Here is a 22,953-nt window from a genome sequence, read left to right as displayed (position 1 = left end):
ACAGAGGTGAGGGATGTCCCACTGTGGGTCTGGGCAGAAGGACCATGTGAGCTGACAGCTGCTGCCCAAACTGTAACGCCAGGTGTAAATGCAGAGGCGACTCTGCTGCCTGCTGCTGAGGGGACCACATGGGCAACATGGAGGCAGGAACAGATGCCAACCCAGGTGCTGGAGGCATAATCCATTTACAAAGGTCCTGAGCACTTCCCAGCATCACTGATGAAACACAAAGCTGTGCCTTGCCCACCTTGGAGAACTGGGGAAACCATGATAAAGGAGGGGATGGACCCCACAGATCATCATTAGGACAGAGGGAGAGGGGTCTGCTGCCAAGGGGGAACTGGGAACAGAGCAAGGGATGCAGCCCTGGCAAGGAAGACAGAGCAGCCCTAAGAAAGCCACAGCCAAGGCAGCAGACAGGGCAGAGAGCACCCTGGGGTGCCAAAAGCTGCAGAGCCCGTCCCACAAGCCCCAGGACAAGCCCAACGGCTCCTGCTCTTGCAAACTCTGGTCTCACACTTGGCTCAGCTTCCCCGCCTCCAGCAAGCCCCAGGCACAGGCCTGGCTCTGCTCCCGGCACCTTCGCACTGACTTCTCTTCCCAGGACACATCCCTGCTCTGGCAGCCACTGTCCAGGAGCACAGGGGAGAAGAGATGCTGGAAGTGGCCAGCATCGCCTAGGGAAAAGTCATACCACACTCTATGCTTGAAGATCTCAAGGTAAGACCAGGCAAAGAGATCTGGACAGAAGGAACTAGCCACAGGCAGCTGTCAAACAGCAGTGAGGAGGAGAAGAGAGGGGGGTGTTCCTGAGCAGGGGGACTGATGCTGCCTTCCTCCAACACTCCTGGGGCTGGGATTTCCTCCAGGAAAGGTTTTGATAATCACCCTGCACTTTTCCTGCCTCTTGCACTATCAGGAAATACTCACTTGGATCCAAGCCCCCATCTTTCCCTCTAGCTAAAATTAGTACCAAGTTCCTAAAATAGCCTCATCCCAGTCTGTCTGGCAGAAGCAGCAAAGCAAGTGCTCCCCGCCCAGCCCCCAAACCACCCATGGACAATGAGACTCTCACCAGAGATAGAAAAAGGGATCACCAGATGTGCATAAAGGTCTCAGACACTGCTGTCACCCTTTGTGCGCAAGAGCCGGGAGTGGTGCTAACTCCGGGGACAAGTTCCCCGTGAGGAGCCAGCACACCAGTGCAGCAGTGTGGAGCCCTGGTCAGATCAGATGGAGCTGCACTGGATTCATGCCACTCATGCTGAGCAACCAGCGAGCCCCTACAAGGAAAGCCTGCGGCTGTGCGGATGTGTGTTCTGCAAGGAAAAGCACGCCAGGTAGAGAACAGAAAGGGTTCAGAGACTCTGGGACTCCCCATAGAGCAGGTGAAAACAAAAGGCAGCTGGAAAGGGAGGGGTGGGGAGATGTCTTGGGGCAGATGCAGTAGCAGCAGGGATGGTGATCGGCAGCTGGACAGGCTGTTTTGGGAAGGGGCTGGCTAGCCGCTAGAGGGAGAACAGTGGACGTCTGGCCACTGACTCTTTGTGTGAGAACCCAGGGCACCCTCTTGCCTTGGTGCGGGGCACAGGCAGGACCCCACCCGGAGCACTGCTCCCCTGGCCAGCAGCCCAGCGGGACCCAGTCTGGCAGGAATAGAAGCAGCATTAGGTCCAACCTAGCCTGATTTGCTGAGATATCCCCACTGGTTAGGGGCTAGCTGGTGGCCTCTGGAAAAAGGCACCTGGGTCTTGGTTCTGCTCCTGGCATAGATCCACACACCCTCATCAGCCCAAACTGCAGCTCAGCAGAGGGGAAAAAAGGGATCAGGGGCTATGGGGACTGAATGCCCTCCCCCCTCCCCCAGAAAACAGAGTCCCCTCGGGGGCAGAGGGAGGCATGCAGGCAGGGGACAGAGCATGTGCATGGCGTGGCACGGAGGGAGAAGCTTGTCCTTTAGCTGCCCAGGCAGTACCTTTAGTCTTCAGGGCAGTCAAATCCAGTCCGCTTCACCAGCACTAAAGTCACTTAAGCCCTTTGCACCAGTCACCGGAGCGGGACTTTCCTTGGAAAGCTGACCCTGCCGTAAGGGCACACGGGTTACGCTGCAGACAGGCTGGGACCGTCACCTCTGCCAGGTATCGGTGACCACAAGCTCTCCACAGAGAAATCCCAAATCTTCCCTGGCACAGGGGATCCAGCACCATGCAGTCCCCTCTCCAGCTGAGGGACTGGAGCGTGGTAATCCAGTTCATCAGTTTTGTTAGCAGTCAGCACTTCAACAGTAAGGAGCGGATCCCGTGCCTTACTTGGCACTCCGCAACCAAAGGGTGGTTTTCAGAGAGGGCAGAAACAGGCACCCAGACAATGAAGCAAAGGGCTTGCTTACCCACGACACCACTCGGCCATTGAAGCAGGGAAGCTTGGCATTGTCATCGGAGATTTCTTCTTTCACCACCCTGCAGAGGGGAGAGGAGGCAGTCAGAGCTGGGTCCAGGACTTCAGAGGAAAAGGAGACTTTTCCAAGGGGGTGTTTGCACCCAACAACAGGCAGCCGAGGCCCAAGATGGGGCAGGGAGAGGACCAGCAGCTCCCTCCTGCTGCCAGGCCACAGGTCCCTATGCCCACAACAACGACTGGCAGCCTGGAGAGGAAAAGACAAGGGCAGAAACACACTCTCCCATGTGCATCCAGCTGTTTTATCCCCCGATTCACATTTTAATCAGCCCCCTTCCAAAAAAATCAAATGCATATTTCCACTAGTTTGCTTATTTCTAAAGAAATCCACCAGTTCGCTTATTTCTAAAGAAATACATAATTTAAACCTCTTTATAATGATCTGAAAGAATCACAACCTATGCCAGAGATTTCTAACAGATGAAAGTGAAGTATATTAAACGTGCTGCCTCCCAAATGTTACTGTCGCTTTTTAATTACGTACATAATATTTCAACATCACTTCAAGCTTTACAGTTGTGCCGCAATGTCATGTTCCTGCATTACACAAACAGCTACGTTATTATCAGTCTTCACAGTGGAAGGAGCACTGATACTCCCCCCCCCCCCCCATCAGTAAAAACATCAGTTTTCTTTGGAAAGGAAACTTCGTCTGTTTTAAATATCAGCAGGCATCTAAATACTTTTTCCAGAGCAAGTCTGCAATCAAAACAACTTGTCAGTTCGATTAATATAATCTTTGATAAATGAAATTTAATGCAAAACAGGTTTTAAGAAGCTCATTTTCTTTTATACTCAGTGACAACTCTTATTTAATACAAAGACATCTTACAAGTAGTTCGGGATATTAATTTCCCCTTCCAAACTATATCTAAGGTAGCTTGACACATACTGCGCTTAAAAAAAAAATGTAGTAACCAAATAGTGAATAAGTTATGTTTGGTGGAAAAAGAGTCCAACAGAAAAAAGAACAAAAGAACAAATGTGAAACGAAGGCAAATTATGGATTAAAAAGAAGTAATTTATAAGTAACTAAAACGGAGTACACAGAGGTGGGATCCTGTCAACAGCTCTGAAGGGTCCCCAGGCCAGTCCCCGACTCACGGAGAATTGAAGAGGATGCAAGCGTGGGATGCGGAGCTGTGACCCATTGCCCCAGACCGCCATGTAGCCCAGGCACTGCCATCGAGAGGCAGCACACCGGGGCGCGCAGAAACAGGTACTCTGGGCTCCAGGCTGTGCTCCCTGGTGCGTCAACAGCTGCCCAAGTCGTCACCAAAAATAGGACGGCAAGGCTCGCCAACACTCATAAGGCATCAGCAAAAGGCAGATGAACAGTGCTGGAAAACTAAAACCCGGGGAGCAGGCTCGCTCCACCCTGCCAGCCGCGCTGGTTGCTCCGGTGTCGCGCAGGCGCAGCAAAGAGCTGTCCCATGGGGTGAAAGGCAGCACGTTGCCACGTCTTTGCCGGCAGCTGGCAGTCACGATCCCTGCCCAAACTGGACAGCCAGCAATGAGACTGGACAGATGCTACCCAACCCTAGAAGGCACAGATGAGAAGGTCACGGTTTGAGCAGTCTAATCCACTCCCAGGATGTGTGTTAATTCTTCTCGCACAGATGGAGAAGCAGGAAAAAGCAGGAAAGGAGCAATGAGGATGGATTAAAACCCTGCTGGCTTAATGCTTCTTCAGCACGCCCCATGCCAGCCTCTGCCCAAAGACAAGTGTCAAACACAGGCAGCCTCCCCATGGCCTGTTGCCTTTAGTGCCCACGTCAACCCTTTCCAACGCAGGCAAGTTGCGGTCTCCTCACTTCCAAGCGCACGCACACACGCACCCTGGCCTGGCTGCGCTAGCATCCATTCATACTGTCGCCAGCAGCCTGGACTCCATCCAATTCCTAGAGAGAACTTCAGGCAGAGCCAATTCTCCGTGCTGCATGCTGCCTGCTCAGGGACACAGAGCTCTCTGCCTGTGGGTGAAGGGACAGGGCGATACGTTCGCAGGGTCAAGGTGACCAACTGCTAATCACAGATGAACTATTCCACTTTCGGTGGCGACAGAGAAAACCAACCCCCAGGACCCTCCGCCTGCCCTCAACTGCAATGCCGGATGGAGAACAAGCTCCCTCCGTCCTGAGGGCTGGTCCCTCATCGCTCCTACTACCCCAGACGTCCCAGGGGTCAGCTCCACACCAGAGCAGTTTTCTCCCTCCTCCCCCAGCCACTACATTATTTATCATTATTTATCACCCAGATGCCAGAGCACAAGGGATTATATATCAGTAAAAACTGATAGTGCTGGAGTCAGGCATGTGCCGAGCAGGAATATCTCCGCAGCCTTGCTCACGTCCGTCACCCCTCGCGCTGTCCCAGCTATTCGTGCCCTGCATTCCTCTCCAGCCTCAGCCCTGAGCTGTAGCCTTTCTCCCCCCACCTCTCACCACTCTCTTCAAGTCACACTTCTCACACTAACAAGACCACAGGTTCACGTCAGAAGCCACCAACTGAGCAGCCTCTGGGGGAGCTGTGCACGGTGCCACGTTTCTCCTCCACAGTTGCATGCGGAGGCAGCCATGAGATGGAAACTGTCCCGTCCTGTGGATGTGCTGAGAAGAGCCCCCAGCTGATGGGGTCTGAATCCAGCAGTCCCAAAAGAGCAGACCCAGGAGTTCAGGCTCTCTTAGTTTTCTAAAAGCCTTTCCTTTTGGCAGGAGCCACCGCAGCCCAGGGAAAACATCTGACCAAGGCTGATTTCAGAGGGACTGCTTTTAGTTTACCGTCCAGCAGGGCAGTTGGGTTTCAGATTTTCCCTGCTAGGGGCTGGGGACAACATGGCTGAGAACAGTGGCCAGGGAAACCCCTCTGCTACAGAGAGGCAGCCCGAACCTGGCCCAGGCAAGCGTGGGTCCAGCACCACTGCTCAGTGTGCGGAGAACTGCCCACCAGACCAGGCGCTCCTGGGCCCCCGTCCCATCCCTGGGGCCGATGGATGTGCTGCGGCCAAGCTGCAGGCTCATCGCCTGGCCCGCAGGCCCACGGCTCCCCGGCACTCATCTGCCTTGAATTTTCCAACAAAGAGACCTGCGGGAGGGAGGAAGGAGGGAGGAAAGAGGGAGGGAGGGTTACAGGGGAGGCAGGCCGAGTGGGCGGATGATTCAACCCCCATCCCCAGCGACACGGGGCCAAGCCGGGGAGGGGGGAGGAGGAGGAGGAGGGCTCGGGTGTGCAGAGGGAGCTGCCAGCGCTGACACAAGCAGCACATCTGCTCCCATGCAGCTGGGGGAGGGGAAGGGGCAGCCCCGGCACCAGGGAAGCTGAGGAAACCCAGCTCCAGCCCTTGCTCCATCCCTACCCTCCCACCGGCTTCTCCGGAAGAGCCAGCAGACCCTCACCCCGCAGCCTGGGAAGATGCCACGCTCCCAGCTTCCCTCCCGCTCCCTGCTAGCGGGAGCAGCCAGCAGCCTGGAACAAGGACGCAGAGGTGGGCGAGGGACAGGCAGGCAGACACTGCCTTCTCCAGGGAACCCCAGCCTGGCTCAGGAAATTAGAGGGTATTTTATATCACAGAGTCACGTCCTAGAAATGAAGGGAAAGCGGGGGGAAAAAAAGTGTGTTCACAGGAGAGAAAGGAGGCCATAAAACCCAAGCCTCGGAGACGGCTGCACCGTGTCAGAGACCCCGGGCTGCGCAGCCGTTACCAGCTGCGTTCCCAGTCTCCCGGTTTCCCCTCGGTGGCCTCCAGCCCGGGCGAGGCTGCGGATACAAGGGAGTTTCTAGCTTCAGCCAGCTCTGGGCTCTCCTGAGCGGGATCCACTAACCACAGCGGGGTCCCAGCGAAGAACTTGGATGGAGCAAGGCCAGCCCAGGGAAAGAAGAAATGCAAGACAAAGGCTCCGTCAGGAGGGTTTGAACCTCAGAGGTGGATGCAGGCTGCAGCTCAGCAGCAATCACTGCTCATCTCTGGCAGTCCATCCCCCAACTCATCTAAGGGCTCGCCATGGGGAGGATACTTGGAAAGAAGGAACGGACACAGTGGCGGTCAGAAAAGCTGAATCTGGAGTTGGGGGGGGGGGGGGTCCAGTAGCAAGAAGGGAGGTGAGGGAAGGGGAGCCCTCAAACACGTTAGCTCGATGGCTAGGGTGAAAAGGATTATTGTTAGGGGGGGCTGCACAGATTGAGAAGACAGTTGAGCAGTGACAGTTTCACACCAAAAAGATGTAAAGCTAGTAGAGCAGATGAAAGAAAACCAAACAAAAAGTAAGATCTTTTCCTTCACTTAGTTCAAGTATTGAGAGGAAAGACCTTCACAGAACAGCAGCATTTTTTTCCAACACTGCAAAGCCTAGAAATTCAGCGCTAAACTTAATCTTCTATTACAGTCCCCAAAAAGTGCACAGATTAGGTAGGTCACTCCTCTGACCTTAACAGCCCCCATCTCCTACAGCCGGCAGAACCACAGAAAAAAAAAAAAAGAAAGAAAAACAAACAAAAAAACATCAGGAGACGTTTCTACCCAATAGCACAAGCTGCAGGGATTTACACACCAGAAATGTGATCTCATTTTCAAGACCTGTAGTACACACCCCTTAGGGCAGGGATGTCTTGTCTCCAAAGGACTGTACGGATTAATAAGGATGCACAGCAAGAGGAAACACCTTTGCGTGTTACTATCCATCTCCTAGCTTTAGAGCAAAATCCTCCTCCCTTCTGCGAGATCAAATGTGGGGCCACAGGGACGAGCTCTGCAGTTATTTCACCAGAAGAGAAAATTGGACAGGGCAAGTCTCCGACAGAGCTGGGGTTCTGGATGGGAAATAATCGCCTGTTAAACTAAGCCCAGACGCGATATGTGTGCGTCCCGTGGGGACGTAATCCCCCCAAGGGCTACACACGTATACCAGTGAGACCTTGGGCTTTGCAGGCAAACAGCACACATCAAACGGGATTAGAGGATTTCAGTTGTCTGTCTCCGTAAGCCAGGGCATTCTTCGGGTCTTCCTCACTGTACTTTTACCTCCTGTGCGAGGAGGAGAAGTACACAGAGTACAAATTGCACACCACACTGAGGTGAGAAGGGCTCTCCAAGTATAAACAGACATCATGACTCTTTCATTTAACTTCCCCCCCGAGCTGCCAGACAGGGAATTCTTCACAGCTCCTCTCTGCTGTAGTAGCACAGGGTAAAAAGGGAAACACAGATTTGTGGGTGGTTCAGCTCTGTCAGACCCACCTCTCCTCCCCAGAGGAGCTGCTGTCCTCCTGTCTGTCCCTGCACCACTTACTTTACCTAGAGACTTTTTTAAGAGTCAAGAAGCACAAGCCAGCTGTCCTGCTAACACAATAATAACACAGCTCTGCATTCGAGCAGGAGAGCTCACCTCCGCTCTCCTAACAAATCAAGGGAGCTTTACACAGATTTCTGGGGAAGTGGGTCACCCCATTTCAAGCTGGTACTCCTCAGGAGCAGGGACATTGTGTCCAGGAGTGAAAGCACAGGAACACCTCTTTCATTTTCAGACTGTAATCTCTACAGCCTCCCTCAACCGTGTTCACCACTGCTGCCCCACAGTCTCCCCATGCACCCCACAGATTGCTGTGCTTTCCCCCTCCACGGTCGCTCAGGTAGGGGCTGAACAAACATCTAAGATGGTGATTGTTTTCCACAAGAACTCCCCATCAACACGTTTGCAATCACTCCATTAGACACACACCAGGACAACCACAGCCCCCCTGTCCGGGAGACGCTTGGCTCCAGCTGGACCTGTGCTCAGGCATCACTAGGTGGGAGATGACAGAGGACAGACCTCCTGTTCTCCTGCCCAGAGGCTGGAAAAGGAATGGCATTTAGGAACAAGCCGCCTGACCTCACAGCCCTGCCCAGGAGCAGCACTTATCAAAGCAAAGCTACAGACTTTGATTTCGAAGTGAGCCCAAGAGCGCTGGCCAACCCTCCCACCTCGATCTCCGGAGTGACCATCTGGCTGCAGCACTGCTCTGCAAACAAGCCCAACAGGCCCATCCTCGACCAGGAGAAGGAAGTTGCACTGGGACTGCAGGAGGCACTTCCACTCTAATTAATCTCGCCCTGCCCAAGCGATGCTTCCAGCCCCCGGAAGGATATTCAGAGACGCCACCAAAGGAGGCATTCTCCAGGCCCCCGAAAGGTTCAGTGACACTTTCTGTCTCTTTGAATTGGAAATCAGGACAGACGGGAACTCCCAGTAGAAGTCCAGCCACGATCTTCACCCTGGTAGCTCAGTTTCAGCTCCTCAACAACTTTAAGAGCTTGCACAGCTCAGCACATGGATACAAGAGCAAGGACTCATTGTGAGGAAGAAAGATTTGAGGTTAAATGTCTGCAGAAATGACCTTCAGGGAACAGAGACATCCATAGACATGGCACTGACCAAAAGCTGGCCTTGGATAAAAGGTGGGGTAGGAAATAGGCCCAAAGAGGCCCCAGCCAAATGGAGACATGCGTATGAGACAGAGTAAAACCCTGATGCAGTTGCTATGATTCAGATATATAGTTGAGAGATGGCAAGCAAACTGGAGAAGGCTTAGTCTGCTGTGACACTTAGCTCTGCCTGGGTATAGATGGTGGAAGGAGCCCACAACACAGCAGCTTCTGCCAACAAAGAGAAAGGGACTGTGCAGAGAGGTGGGACAAGGGTTTACTCATCTATTGTACGTAGTAAAACACAAAGGGCACAACACCACCTTGACAAGAAGCTCATGGAAGAGGTTTCTGAGCCCCACAGGGAATTCCTTGCAGTCCTCCACAGAAGTCACCCACCCATCTCTAGGATGGCTAGAAAAGCAACAGGCTCCTTGCAATGTCCAGGGGCTTCACGCCTGTTAAGGTGACAGCGAGGAGCTGTAAAGGGCTCCAAGGACTGCTGGGGGGACGTTAGCACATACGCAACAGGCGTGGGAGAGTGGCATGATGTCCGTGAAGGCTCTGCATGCGCCGTGAGGAAGGTAGGACCAGGCCTGCCTTTTCTGGCCCTCAGCTGAGGGACGCCAAGTCAGTCCTGCTCTCTCTTAACAGCAGGCGAGGCTCCTGCCAAGAAAGCGCTGCTGCTGTGGAATGTGCTGGGCCAGCAGTACAGCTCATTCCTGGAAAAGCATCAACTCAGCGGGAGAGCAGGGAGAGGAGAAGAGGGGGGAAACGGGAAGAGGGGGAGGGTGGGAAACAAAGTCTGAAAGCTTGGACTTCCACACCTGGAGAAGCAGGGAGCTGCCACAGAGCAGTCTGCTCGCCAGCACCCCCTTGTCCCGGGCCGCCAGCACAGCAGCCCTGCCCAGCACCAGCCCTCTGCTCTCAGAGCACCTTTCTGCTGGGCAGCCCTCTGCTCTCGGAGCACCTTTCTGCTGACCTTCAGAGCAGGTTTGGTAAGGCACAGACCAAGGCAGACGTCTGTGGGGAGGAGGAGTGATGTTTGCCTCCCTCACCATGTTAACAATTAATTTGTATTTAATGAGAGATCTCCACCAGGAGATCTCCAAAGCAGCCTCCACACGTGTCCTGCCCTCAAGACACTGACCAGCTCACATTACTCTCCCCTGGCACAAACAACTTTGCAGGAGTCTCCCAAAGAAACCAGGCCAACCTACTATCCTGTGGGAAGGGGCCTTGGAGGATACCAGGCTCTAGATGACTGCACCTACTCTTTGCATTCAGCTGGGCTGCACCAGCAACATCTCTGCTAACTGGGTCTGTGAGACATACAGAGAACCCCTATAAAACCAACAAGGAGTTAATAAAGCCCAAAACTAAGTTTCACCACAAAACATCTTCCAAAGACAATGAGAAGGACTCACGCAAAGAAGAGCCTTTCAGAGCCACAACAGCTGCATGGTGGCAAAGAAATAATTTTTTCCCCAATCCCAGGCTATTACAGCACTCTGAAAAAAGGGCAAACACTGATACTACATCCCTCTGGTCTTAAAATGCAGGAGGCAGTAGATGGCATGAGATGTCTGAACCCTCACAAGAACCATTTCTGACCATCACTAGGACAGGGATGCATGTGCTTTTTCTTCCTCACCTTTGGGCCCTGGATAATTTTTGGCACAACCTGAAATACTCACTTTACTCTCAGAATATTGTCGGCCAGCCAGGAAGAACATGGAGAAAACCAATGGTTTAAACTATCAGCTCCTGCACAGGTCTACTAGTAGGCAAAACCAATCTAAGGTAGAGGAAGGCTAGCTGTTTCACCTAGTCTCCTGCTTTTGATGGCGTCAGCAAGGGGACGGTACAAGAAATCCCCTGTACAGAGAGACAGCAAATAGAGCGCATTTTAGTAGCCTTTTATATACTCCATTTATTTCAGCTCATACCAGTCATCTTTACCAAACTCTTTCCAAGCTGCAGGGCTGAGCCCTTGAACAATACAGAGAGCGATCTCCTACCAAGCATCCCTTACCAGCTCAGCCAAGCCTGCCTTCCAGCCAGCACCCAGCAAACAAGCAGATACTGTTCAACTGCTGGAAGAAAGAGACAAGAAAGACGCTCCAGTCCTAACGACACCAAGCATGTGCTGGCACACAACTCACTCAACTAGATGTCCAGAAAGCGGATGAGAGTAATAAAGCAGGAGCCAATCAATTACTGTAAATTGAAAGGAATCTGATTAGCCAAGAAGCAGGAAAAATGCAAGCTGTCTCCACCCTGCTGCTGATTTACTCCCAGCAATGAAAATATTCACTTCTTTTTTCTTCCTTCATTAAAACCTTGGTCCATGGGACTCTTCCAAGCACCTGACAGATGTTCCACTGGACAAACCAATCTCCAGGCAGTCAGGAGACAAATATCTGCCTAGGACTTCCCCAAAGGAGTGTCAGAGATCTACTGAAACAGGGTGCAGGTCTCAATCTGGAAGGAAAGTATTTTCTGCAAGCAGTCAGGCTTTTCTGTTTCTGCAGCCTGCTATGAGCGACGACTGGCATTAGCCCATAGTCTGCAAGAGGTGCCATGTACAGAACTCAGTCCAGATCCTGCGGGGACTCACCTCTACACCAGGGATCAGCAGCCTTTTTAACAAGAGGGGAAGGTTCCCACAGTTTAGAGGAGGACGGTGCTTTGGATCACTACAGCAACACACCCCACCTCTGCAGGGCCAAGTCCAACTCAGAGCTGCTGTTTTAACTCCTGGGCCTGACCCTGCCGCATTCCACGCAAAACCTTCCCCCTTGCCATCTCTGACAACTGCACCAAAGGCTGGATAACAGTCAGTGATCCTCAGAAGTCACCATCACACAAGACATGAAGCGTTCCTCTTGTGGAGGGTCTCAAAGCCACCACTGCCAACACCCAGCTCCTTCAAGGATGGAGAAGTGCAGTCGAAGGCAGCAGAACTTGTCTGCAGTCTGCAAATATCCCATGAGCTCGGTAACTGTGTTGAATTGGTCACTGTACACATTAACAACTCCCAGCACCAGCCCAGAAAGACTCATCGCACATTATTACTGCAAAAGGGCCATCTCCTGTGTCTATGGATCTGCTGATAAGTTAGAAGATGACCCTGATTTTGAGCTTCCTAACTATCTGTGATCCGGGTATCAAAATCCCATGGAGCATCTCTCCTTCAGTCACACGTAAAGTCACCACAAACACTTAGTACCAGCACCACGTGTTGGCTGACCAGGAGCTCACCTGGACCCTTCAGATAACGTGGCGAGACACAGTCCGCACCTCACTGCACGGGAGAGCACACGTGCCATGCGACTTCCTACCAGAGCACAGACACCAGCTGCACCAAAGGTAATGATGCCACATGAAGGCACCAGAAGCGTCCCATACTGGCAGTTTCAGCATATCACAAAAGACTGCTGCAATAGGTTCCCATGTTTCTGTGTGGGCAATTCAGAAGCACAGACACATGCTGTGTGAGTCTGACCCAGCTCAGACACACCAGAGTCAACATGTACACCCTGTATATACGTTACAGACCTCTGCATTAACTCGGAGCTGCCCCAAGGGAACCCAGACAGAGCGTACCCTAAGCTGAAGCAGATGTTGCCACCCTGAAACTCCTCTGCCTCTTCCAGAATGCCTGGGCAGGGAATAATCTTAAGAATTTTCCCAAACCTAACCCACCTTTTGGCCCTACTTGAAACAAAACATTTGGAAGGAAAATCTATGTCATAGGAGCCCGTTCAGGACCTAAAGATGCATCTTCCAGGTCTAAGACAACTGGGAGGTCTGCCGTAAGGGACTCAGCTGTGCAGCGAGATCCATGAAAATCCACCCTTCTCAGAGCTACAAAAGCCAGTAAGAAAAAATTCAAATGAACACAGAGCAATGGAAAGACTTCCTCCATTAAGGCCCTATACGGGCTTCCAGTACAGCACAGCCTCAGCTGGGGCCCACAGGCAAGTCTCTCTGTGAACAGCACTAAAATACTGGTTGAGCTAGGCAGGGCTGAATTAACTGGGACAGCTCGTTAGCCGTATGCAAAGAGAAGTATGGAGTTTGCATATCCACCACAGCTTCTGAAAAAAGCTTCGATTTGAGAAGCTGCTGCGCCCTGGGGCCAGCCCAGCCATCAGCAGCCTTCTCCCTGCCCCTGCTCTGCTGATTGCATCTGGCAACAACGCCAGGTCTGCCACCGCACTTCTGACACTGCTCTGGTTGTCAACAACGGCCGCACGGCACAGTGTGGGTACAGGGGACAACCTAGTTGCTCACAGATACCGAGGCACAAAAGGACCATGAATCTCAAGCAGGTCAGTGCAACGCTGAGGGAAAAAGTCAAAGCTCAGCGCTGGGGCAGGCTGATGTGCTAGCACCATAATCCGCACACAGCCAGAGCTCCCAAAACACAGACCCCTCTGGCAGACCCTATGTCCTCACAACCAGCCTGTACGTGGCAGGAGCTGCCAGCCATCAGGAAACAAGGAAGAGCCCACAGCCTTTCTTATCCAGACCCTGAATTCCCAGCATATCACAGAGACAGCTGCCAGCGATCACAGGGGCCACGTAGCAAATAAATTCCTCTCCAAACCCTAGGGGCAGGTCAAAAACCAGCAGAGGAAAGACCTTCCCACACAGGGGCTGGTGCCAGCTCTCCCAGAAATGGATCTCTGCTTCAAGTCACGCGAGAAAGCCTTCCCCCTTCAGCTCACGTCTTCAGCCAGGACCAGAAGGAGGGACTCCCACTGCAAGGATTCAGTCACCACTCACTGCATCTCCTTTTCCTCCAGTTCTCTCAAGATCGCAAATTTTAGCCAACACGATACACTAACAGACACCCCCGTGAGGGGATTACCAATACAGAGGACTTAGGGGAGCAGGGTACCCAAATGCTGCTTCTGTTGCCTTCAATAGCTAGCTGTGACTGGAAAAACAATGCCTCTGGCACAGCTTTTTAATAAATAACTGATACAACAACCACAACATTCCCAACCCTGCACTGCGATACAGGATTACACAGCACAGGAAGGTCAGCACCAGACATCTCTGCCTGACAAAGCCCCCTGAGAATTCCAGCCCATTCCTGGACAGCCTCAATATTCGTGCTACAGCAGTAACAACACAGGGATGGAAACAGACGTGAAACAGAGCTTTAGAGAAGGGGCTCAGGGAGATACTAATACTTTGGCACTGCAAAGCTAACACAGACCTTGGAGACAGTGAAATTCACGGCCCAAGAGCTCACATGCTCTCCTAAGGCCACCATGGCATTACACAGATAAGCACATGGACAAAGCAGACAAAGTCACAGAGATTAGACTAATTCCCAGATTTGTACCTTACTTCAATGCCTTCCAGAAAGCCTTCACAAAAGGATTTGGTCAAAAAATTTCCAATGGCAGCCTCCGGGAGGATTAAGTTTTACTTAACTTGCCAGCTGCTGCCTAACAAGCCGGCACCACCGGGACAAACAGTGACACAGCCATGTGGTGCCACATCCCCCTTCTGGAAAACCACCATCCATCCAGCACGGGTCAGAAGGGCAGGCTCCAAATAACAAACAAGGGCTGGAGAGAGGAGGAAATCAATCGGAAACACCAAAAACACACAGCCCTGACTGCTGCCTCATCAGATGTGCAGCACGATGCAAAGCTGGTGCGACAATATGAAGGCAATTTCCTGCAGGCACAGCCTCAGCTGTGTTCTGCAAGCCCAGCTCTCCTTCATGGGCTTTTACACAGATCAAATATCCTAAACCACAACATTGTTCTATCTATTTGGATGCAGTCAAGGGTGGAGGAGTAGCACTTCATTACAGCAGATACCCTCAGAACAGTTCAGCAACTGCCGCGCAGACATGCAAGAGGCTTCCCACCACTTTAAGTACCATGAGCTCAAAAAGGACTTGAGGAATTTTAACTATGCTCCCTACACCTCTACATACACAGCCTTCAAGTCTAGATGGAGGGCCTGATGCCCACCATGAGAGAGGACCGAAGCCAAACACATCTGTGCAGCAGAAAAGCTGTGGGGGAAACCAGATTTTCTTTACTTATACTCACAGCGCCCTTCTTTCCCGAGCAGCCCCAAATGCACGGTGGTGGTAACTGCCCCCACCTTCAAGGGTTCAGGCCATCAGGCTGCAAACCCAGACGCCTCTTCCTGCTGGGAAAATACATGGGGAAATCACAGGTGATGGGGAGTGGGATCATGCTGGAGAAGAGGGACTTACTCAAAGGCTCAGCGCCCTGAGCACAAGGGCCTTGGGCTCATGGGCCACCTTCCTCTGTCCCTACAAGCCAGCACCTTCCTTCTCAGAGTCCAATACCAACCGTTGCCTCTCCAGGTACCTGTCCTGCTCTCACCACAGCTGCGTAGGAAGGAACATCACTTCTTACACTGCCACCCAGAAGATCCAGCACCTGGTCTGTGGGCCCAGGGTTTGGGAACAGCCAAGTTCTAGACGCAACACTCAAAAGTTGTATTCCAGCAGGAACCAGAAGGCTGAACAGTGGGCCCAATACCATCCCATAACAACAAGCAGCGCTAAGGCCACAACCCAGATTATGGTGGTGTATGGGCTGTTTTTAACGGTGTTTGGCCTTGACCTCAGAGACTGAGCCACACTGGAGCACAGCTGCACCACAGACACTTATGGCACACAGCTTTACTTCACGGCAATTTCTGAGATACCGAGGTAGGCTTTTGCTCTGTGCAGGAATTTGGAGGACCAGAGTCCTCCAAATTATTTCAAAACACGGAACTGCATCAAAGCAGCTGCGTTCTCATGGACGGGCAAAGGTTTCTTGACCTTTCTTTCTCTTTTTTTCAGAGATGACAAGACAGGCTCAAAATTAAGAAACACTCCCATTAAACACATCATTGAAAACAATATCTCTCCAAGAAAAATGCTGGCTTCAACATAACACCATATTTTGGGAGAAAATACATTCAGTCAAAAAAAAAATCCTGACCAGCTCTAGCTGCAAAAAGTTCAATAGCTGTTGTAAAGCCTCATTGTTTGCATAGTACAGACAAGGCCTTAGGGAAATTGGTCTGCAGCCCAATTTGGCTAACTTGGCTTTCTGAACATCACCCCTGGGCAAAGAAACCAGGCTATGACTGCCATCCAATGTGGCCTTCAGAGCACAGCTCCAACCACAACAGACAAAGCCGGACACCTACGGAGTCAGTAATAGCTGGGTCTGAACGGCAGGACACACGCTGCCAGGCGCAGACAATACAACCCAGGGAAGCAGCAAATACCATCAACTAACTCTCTCCATCTGCACCCCAGCCCTGGCACTGCTGCAGCCCCCCACAACCGCTGCCATGACACTTGGAAACAGCCTCCAGCAGCACTTACAGCCAGGATCAGCTACAGTGTCGATGGGCCACCCCCCAGCACAGGCAGCATTACAGGAACTTCCCACCACAAGCACAGACAGTGGTTAGCAGCTCTCCGCCAAATCCTCAGCAGCCCGGGAGACAGAGGCACAGGCTGCAGTAACCTATATGCAAAACGTCCAAAAAATAACCCCGGTGGACCCAACCTAACCACAGCAGCACATCTCACATGAGCAGGCAGGGAATCACGCATCCTCTGGAGCAGGGAGCACAAGAGACGGGGTGCTGTGTCCTCTCACACGGCTAAGCGCTGCCCTCCGCACGGAAAGCACAGGGACTGGCAAGAAGAAAAAGCGACAGGCAACCTCACAGGCAGGCCAGTGCTCTCACTTGGACAGAAGCATCACAAAGGACATGAGCATGCAAGGAGTCACACGCAGTTTTGCTCACAGACCTCTTGCCAGCCTCTCCCTCCATGAAATCCATGCTGACGTGGAAACATTCCCCACCAGAGGCACGGGACAGGCAATGGTCTTCTGCAGAGAGCAGAGTTTCCAATTCAAAATTTTAAAAATGAAGTTCCAAAAATCAAAATAAAACAACTCACTCTACAAAGAGCTGGCAGGAAAGGCAGGGGCACTATGCCAGCGGCTCACCACTGCTTAGGGACTGACACTGCTTATTAAGTTTAGGATCCCTTTCCTGGCTCCAAACACTTCCAGCCACAAGGACAGTCACTGCTGGCATCAATTTCAAAAAGACCCTGCAATAAAAATAAATCACTCAACCTTTCAGTGAGCGTCAACGCGTTTCCCCATGCACATGTGCAGGAGATGAGGTCGCCAAATACCAACGGCATCTGACCCCTGCACTGGGAATTCCAGCAGCGCCCGCTTTGTTCTGCCTCCAGAGTGTTGCCCTAATCACTGCCTCAGACCCAGCTTTGGAGAGCAGGTGATAATTAAGCAGGTCTGGATTAGATACCAGGCTAGTGATTAGGTGGATACCAATTTTCACTTGACAGTTGAGACCTAGGAATCACTCACCACAACCCTGAAGTTAAAACTGGAATCGAGACCTGCAAGAGGGAGAAACCAGCAGCGGTGGAAGGAGCAGCTCCATCCCACCACTGTACCTCGAACTGCTGGTGTCCTCCTGGCAAAGCAGAACAAGAAGGTGACATGGGAAGGGAGGGATGGTCGCCTTGCAGGAGAAGCGGGCCTTTCTGCTCTCCAGCCTGGAAGAGGAGAGGTGGCCGAGTGAAGCGGAGATAAGCAAAATTATCACCCAAGTACTTTCTCCACACACAGAAGAAATGCAAACTTCCAGGCACTTTAGAATCTACAGAAAGACGAGATGGAACTTCAGGCCAGGTTCTAAGGGTTTACCTGGACCCACAAATTGCACTGATTTAACTGAATCTACTTTGAAAAGCTTAATTTAAACTTTAACATGCCCCTGTGGGAACACCTTTTGATTGACAGAGAATGAGCAGCATCAATTACAAGCAAAAAATAAGCCAAAAGAAACTATATTTCAATTTACATAAGAATATCCTCAGAGTTGTACCAGTCACCTGGCCAGATAAAAAGCCAAACCTGTAGTTCAGCTGGGCCAAACATGCACACAACCTGCCTGGCGAGAAGATCCACGCTGCCCAAGAGACAGGTACGATTCTCACCATGGACTCAGGCAGGAGGCAACACTTTACACATCAGTGAAGCCCACGTCTCAGCAAACTGCAAGCTACCGCAGATCATCAGCACGGTTGTTCCCTTCTCAACTACGCAGGTCCCCAGGAAAATTTACAGTACTGTTCTTGCAGCACCTCTACAGAACTGAGAGCTCTGTCACACTAAGATCCATACGAATGTTTGCCCAAGAAGCTTACAGTGTCAAGTGGACAAGACAAGGCACAGGAGCACTGTTAGAATTTCCATTTTACAGATTAGGAATAAAAAAAGGCAGAAATTCAAAAGTCTTCAAAATGCCATTAAAAACCTGCGGGTGGCTTGATGGAGAACGTGGATCTCACAAAGCGGTCATAGCACTGCACCGACCTAAGGCTCTTGCCTGCTGACCAGCACACAGATCTTACCTGTAAAATGTTGAATAAAAGACTCAATTTGTAGAAAAAAAAAACAAACCCTCCTCTTCCAGTGCGGGCAAGGTTAGCAGGCTAAGGGTAACTCCACGCTTCACAGCAAGGCACGTCCACACAAAGTATCTCTCGGCCAAGAAGTGCATCCCACATCTATGCGCTCTCATACTTCCAGCATCAGGCTGCTTAGTTCCTCCATGCCTCCAGTTCCAGCACGAGCAACACACAAAGCCAACAAGGGCACAAATACCTGCACCCTGCGTCACTGCTCCGCACCGCTGGGCTCAGGCTGGATTCCCTATATGTGGCTGTAGCCCGCTACACACTGGGTAGACCAGGCAACAAAATCCTGCAGCCTTCCTGCTGTTCACGGCTCCTCTCCCCAGGATCAGGTGCATGAAATATCATTTCTCCTTCTCATCTAGAGGTGACATCATTCTGGGGTCTTCTCAATTTGAGGCTGAGTGCTTGGACTAAGATTAGCTGCTGGCATAGTCTGACAACTCCACAGCCACCCAGGGGAGCCTCAGTTCACATTTCCAAGGAGATATAAACACTGAAGCTGCTCCATCACCGCCCTGATTCTCAGAGCAAACAAATATTAAGAAGATAAACAAAAGAATGAAAAATCCCACACACCAAGACTGCGGCTGTAATACTGCCTTGGGGATGGGGTGAGCTGAAGGGAATGCCGGCTGGAGATCCACAGCCTGGAAAGAGGAGGAAGATGGAGAAACAGATTCAGCCTGGGCAACAGAGGTGAGAGGAAATGTTGGACCATGTCTTGCTCCAGCTGACCCTGGAAGGTGAGATGCTTCCATTCCCAGCAAGAGATGAGAGGAGAACTTTGTCTTATGCCACAGGGATCCTGCAAAAGGTCCAAATCGCTGACAAAAAGCACGAGCCATCAGATCTGCAGGTCTCCTCATTGATCAGTTCCCATAAGGCCATCCGCTGTTAATAGCTCGTCCCGACAGGGCTTTACCCTGGCCACTACTTCTGGACACTGCCCGACTGACAAAACCAGCCCAGCCCAGAAACTGTCAGCACAAGCCAGGCCATCCCCCATGCGGGGCAGAGGGTATCTTGAGGGAAAGGCCCGAGAGGGGGACACAAGTGAGAGGGCAACGTCCTTCCTTGGCACACAGCTTCTGAACGCAGCCATCGTTAATATCCTCCTGGATTTCACTAATTGCCCATGCATTTCCAGTCAAGCAGCTGAGATGCCTCCTGTCCTTGTGCCCCTGTCTCTCCCTGTGGACCAACGGCTTGCTCTCTCCTGGACACGTTACCATTGATCACAGAATATTTTGGTGGGACTCAATGAGCTTAAAGGTTTTTTCCAACCTAAGCGATTCTATAATTCTATTTTGAGAGGTGCCTGGGGCTCCAGGGCTTCTCAGAGACAAGGCTGCAGCTGGACCATTCTGGCTGCTCCCCTCCATGCTCCAGCCAACCACCAGTGCATTTTTCAGCTCTCTGGAAAGGAGCAAAGACAGCCTTCCTGATGAGGCATCCATGGAGGCACCACGAGAGGCTTTCTCCCCTCTGTTCCACACAAGGCCTCCCTACGTGCTGCTCCAACTGCGCAACTCATCATGTAGTATTTCGCCAAGAAACAAGCTGCCCACACGCAGCCTCCGACCCCTCTCAGCTGCACCTTCCCTTCCAGAGAGGTTCACTCTTCCCAGAAGGATTAGCTGAACTGGTCCCAACAAAAATCTCATCCCATGCATTTCTGATGCAACTAAACTCGCTGTGTCTTCCGGAGCGATGTTCTCCTTTCCCTGCTAGCATCCACAACAATTCCCTATGCTGCTTTATCGTTGAGTTTCACTGATCTACCAGCTGCCTCCTTTAGTGGAGCCTTAAAGAAACAGAGGATGAAAAGGCGCAGCACAGAACTTTGCTGCCACCAGACCCCTCTTCCCAACGCGAGACGCTGCTATTTATTACTAAACTTTGTTTATAGTTACGCAGACACTCTCCCACCCACATGGCAATGTTTCATTCAAGACAAGTTTGAATTCACTTCAAGAACAACATTTCAAAGGATCTCAAAGCATTTGTTTACAAACAGCAAGCACGGAGAATTCGCTTCTCCCACCAATGAACACGGTCCCCTCCGAGACGAAGAGAGGCAGCTGTTTCGTAGCACCCAACACTACTCAACAGCTGAGGGACAGGAAACAATCCACAGACAACTGATATTGCTGATGAAGTTTATGGAAAATGAGGGCTGGAGATTTCTATTTGCCTGAAGAGAACGGGGAAGCTTCTGAGCACTCAAGCTCTCCACTGGGTCAGGAGGAATTTAGGGAGGCAAAGCGTCCCAGACTGTGGTCAAAGGAGCGACTCCAAATTTCAAGCCTCATCTGAAAGCTGGCACCTCCCAAGCTAACGGGAACCTGGGCACTGGGATAATTTGGCTGCAGAGGGGAGAGCACCCCCTGCTGAGGCAGCCACACCGATCTCCATCCAAGCCCCAAACAGGCCCAGCCCTGTTCAACGTAGGGTACGAGCCAAGATCACAGCCTAGGGAGGTATTTGGCGCAGTAAGAAGACACTACGAAGACTACAAAACTGAAAGCTTTTTGCAGTCCCAGCCTCCACACACAAGACCTACCGTAAACACTAAATCTTGAGAGGGGGAAAAAAAATCCAGAGGAAGGACGATCATGCTACTCTTTCAAATACTAAAGTGCTAGGAAAGGTAAAGGGTCATCCATTGTGGAAGCCAAGAGAAGGTATGTTAGCAGGATGGAAATGGAGGTCCTCAAAAAGGCTAGAGGAAAGTCAAATGTAGGAAGACACTGGACAAAACAGAGTGGCGACAAAGGGTCTTATAGAAAGTTGGCTTCACACACTACTTGCTCCCCAGTCATGGACTTTACGCAGGTAGGAGACAGCAGGGGCTCCCCAGAAGATTAGTCAGTACAACCATCCAAACAGGGGACAGAAGGTACCTCCTCACCTCCAAACAGCCCCACATGATGGAAGGAACCAAAGGGTATCACAAAAGTAGCGATGAAAATATCAGTGCTGGAAAAAAGATGCCCCGCAGGAGACGGGATGTGAGGCAAGGCTGCACTCTTCTTCCATACAGACCCATCCCAGAGATCGAGCATGGAACATCTATGTTGAAGGTGGAACATGTACACGGGTACAGTAGGTCTTGTACACATCCCTTGCTCAGAAGCGGGCACCACATGGAGAGCTCTCACTCCTTCTCCATTGGGGCTGGGGAGGAGAAAGCTGGTCCCTTTTACTTGTTTTTCCAAAAAATGAGATGTGGAGGACAAAGCTGCCAAAATGGATGGCCCTCCCCAAAATGGATGGCAGGGGAACGAAAATATCCCCAGATCCACTCCCTGGGAAGGGCTATCGGAGAGGGTACTGCCTCCGCACCCTCTCAGCAGAGGGAACAAGGGGCATCCTTCCCGGGCAGGCACAGTGGGAGATGCTCAGGCCCTTTAGATGTGGAATGACAATCCCGAGTAGGATACACAGGGGGGATGCCACCCCTATAGACCCCCCCAAGGTGGGGGCTGCACTGGGAGATACCCTCTCAGGCAAGGTGCTGCCCAAACATCGTCAGCACGGGGAGGGGGTGACCCTCAGATGGGACAAGGGTCTCCTCCGAGGTGCCTCTGGCAGACACAGGGGTGCCGCCCTAGAGAGGGTGCACGGAGAGTACCAGCAGCTGCCCCACAGCGGAATTAGCAGGGGGCAGCTTCCTCCAGGGCTAACAGGGGGAGCATGGAGATGCAGCCAGGGAAAGGTGCCTGGGGGGTACCACCAGCCCCCCCAGGTGAGGTAACCGGGGGTGCACACACGGGTTTCTCCCCCAGACAGAGCACAAAGGGGGCACCATCCCCGCCCCCTCCAAGGCAAGGCGATGGGGGCGGAGGACGGACGTGTGTGTCCCTCCCCACATCGGGCCGGCTGTCCCGCACGGCATCACCCCACCCCCGGGGGTCCCAGCCCCGCCGCACCGGGGGGACCCTCCCGGGCGGGGATGGCTGGGGGGGAGGCAGCCCCGGCCCCCAGCAGCGTGCGGGGCGGGTGTCCCCAGCCAGGCCCAGCCAGCCCGCGCTCCCCCACAGCTCCCCGGGGAGGCTCACGGAGCCCCCGCTCCCCCCCGTAGGGACACGGGGGACCACCCCCCCACGGCAGTCGGCGGGCCGGGCTCACCCGAAGTCGTCGTCCATGGACTTGAAGTAGAACTTGTAGTTGGGGCGGTTGAGGAGGCCCTTGAAGTCGCCGAGGGTGACGCGCTCGGCCGGGATCGGCAGCTTCACCAGGTACGGCGTCTCCTGCTCGTCCAGGTGGTAAATGATCTTCGTCTCGGCCGCCGCCATGGCGCCCCTGCCCGGCCGCAGGCCTCCGCCTCCTCCGCCGCCTCTCCGCCTCCTCCTCCGCCGCCCCCGGCCCGGCGCGGCCCGCGACCCCCGGCCGCTGCCTCGGCCTCGGCCTCGGCCTCGGCCCCCGCCTGGCCCGGCCCGGCCCCTGCCCGCGCCCCGGCCCGGCTGCGGCCTCCGCCCGCGCCCGGTCCCCCCGCGCCCCTTGTTCTCCGGGTCCCAGCGCCGCCCGGCTCCAGAGCGCAAGCTCGGGCTCCGCCGGC

General features: G+C 52.7%; 1 protein-coding gene across 13 annotated transcripts in view; it reads right to left on the bottom strand.

Moving 5' to 3' along the window:
• The window catches only part of DVL3 (dishevelled segment polarity protein 3), a 32,984-nt gene extending 10,271 nt beyond the window's left edge, over positions 1-22,713 (bottom strand). For 12 of the 13 annotated variants that reach the window (XM_086754623.1, XM_086754622.1, XM_086754624.1 and 9 more), the window contains exons 1-2: positions 22,524-22,713; positions 2,390-2,459 (exon numbers count right to left, since the gene is read on the bottom strand). In XM_086754623.1, coding sequence (XP_086610749.1) covers positions 2,390-2,459; positions 22,524-22,690 — 237 coding nt within the window. In that variant the 5' untranslated portion in view covers positions 22,691-22,713. The other variant, XM_086754635.1, reaches the window with a different exon arrangement.
• Between the last annotated feature and the right edge of the window lie 240 nt (positions 22,714-22,953).

Source organism: Chlamydotis macqueenii, chromosome 9 (genome assembly GCF_036417535.1).
Source record: "Chlamydotis macqueenii isolate bChlMac1 chromosome 9, bChlMac1.mat, whole genome shotgun sequence".
Taxonomy (NCBI): domain Eukaryota; kingdom Metazoa; phylum Chordata; class Aves; order Otidiformes; family Otididae; genus Chlamydotis; species Chlamydotis macqueenii.
Note: the sequence above shows the minus strand (reverse complement) of the source record. Positions and strands in the feature narration are given on the sequence as shown.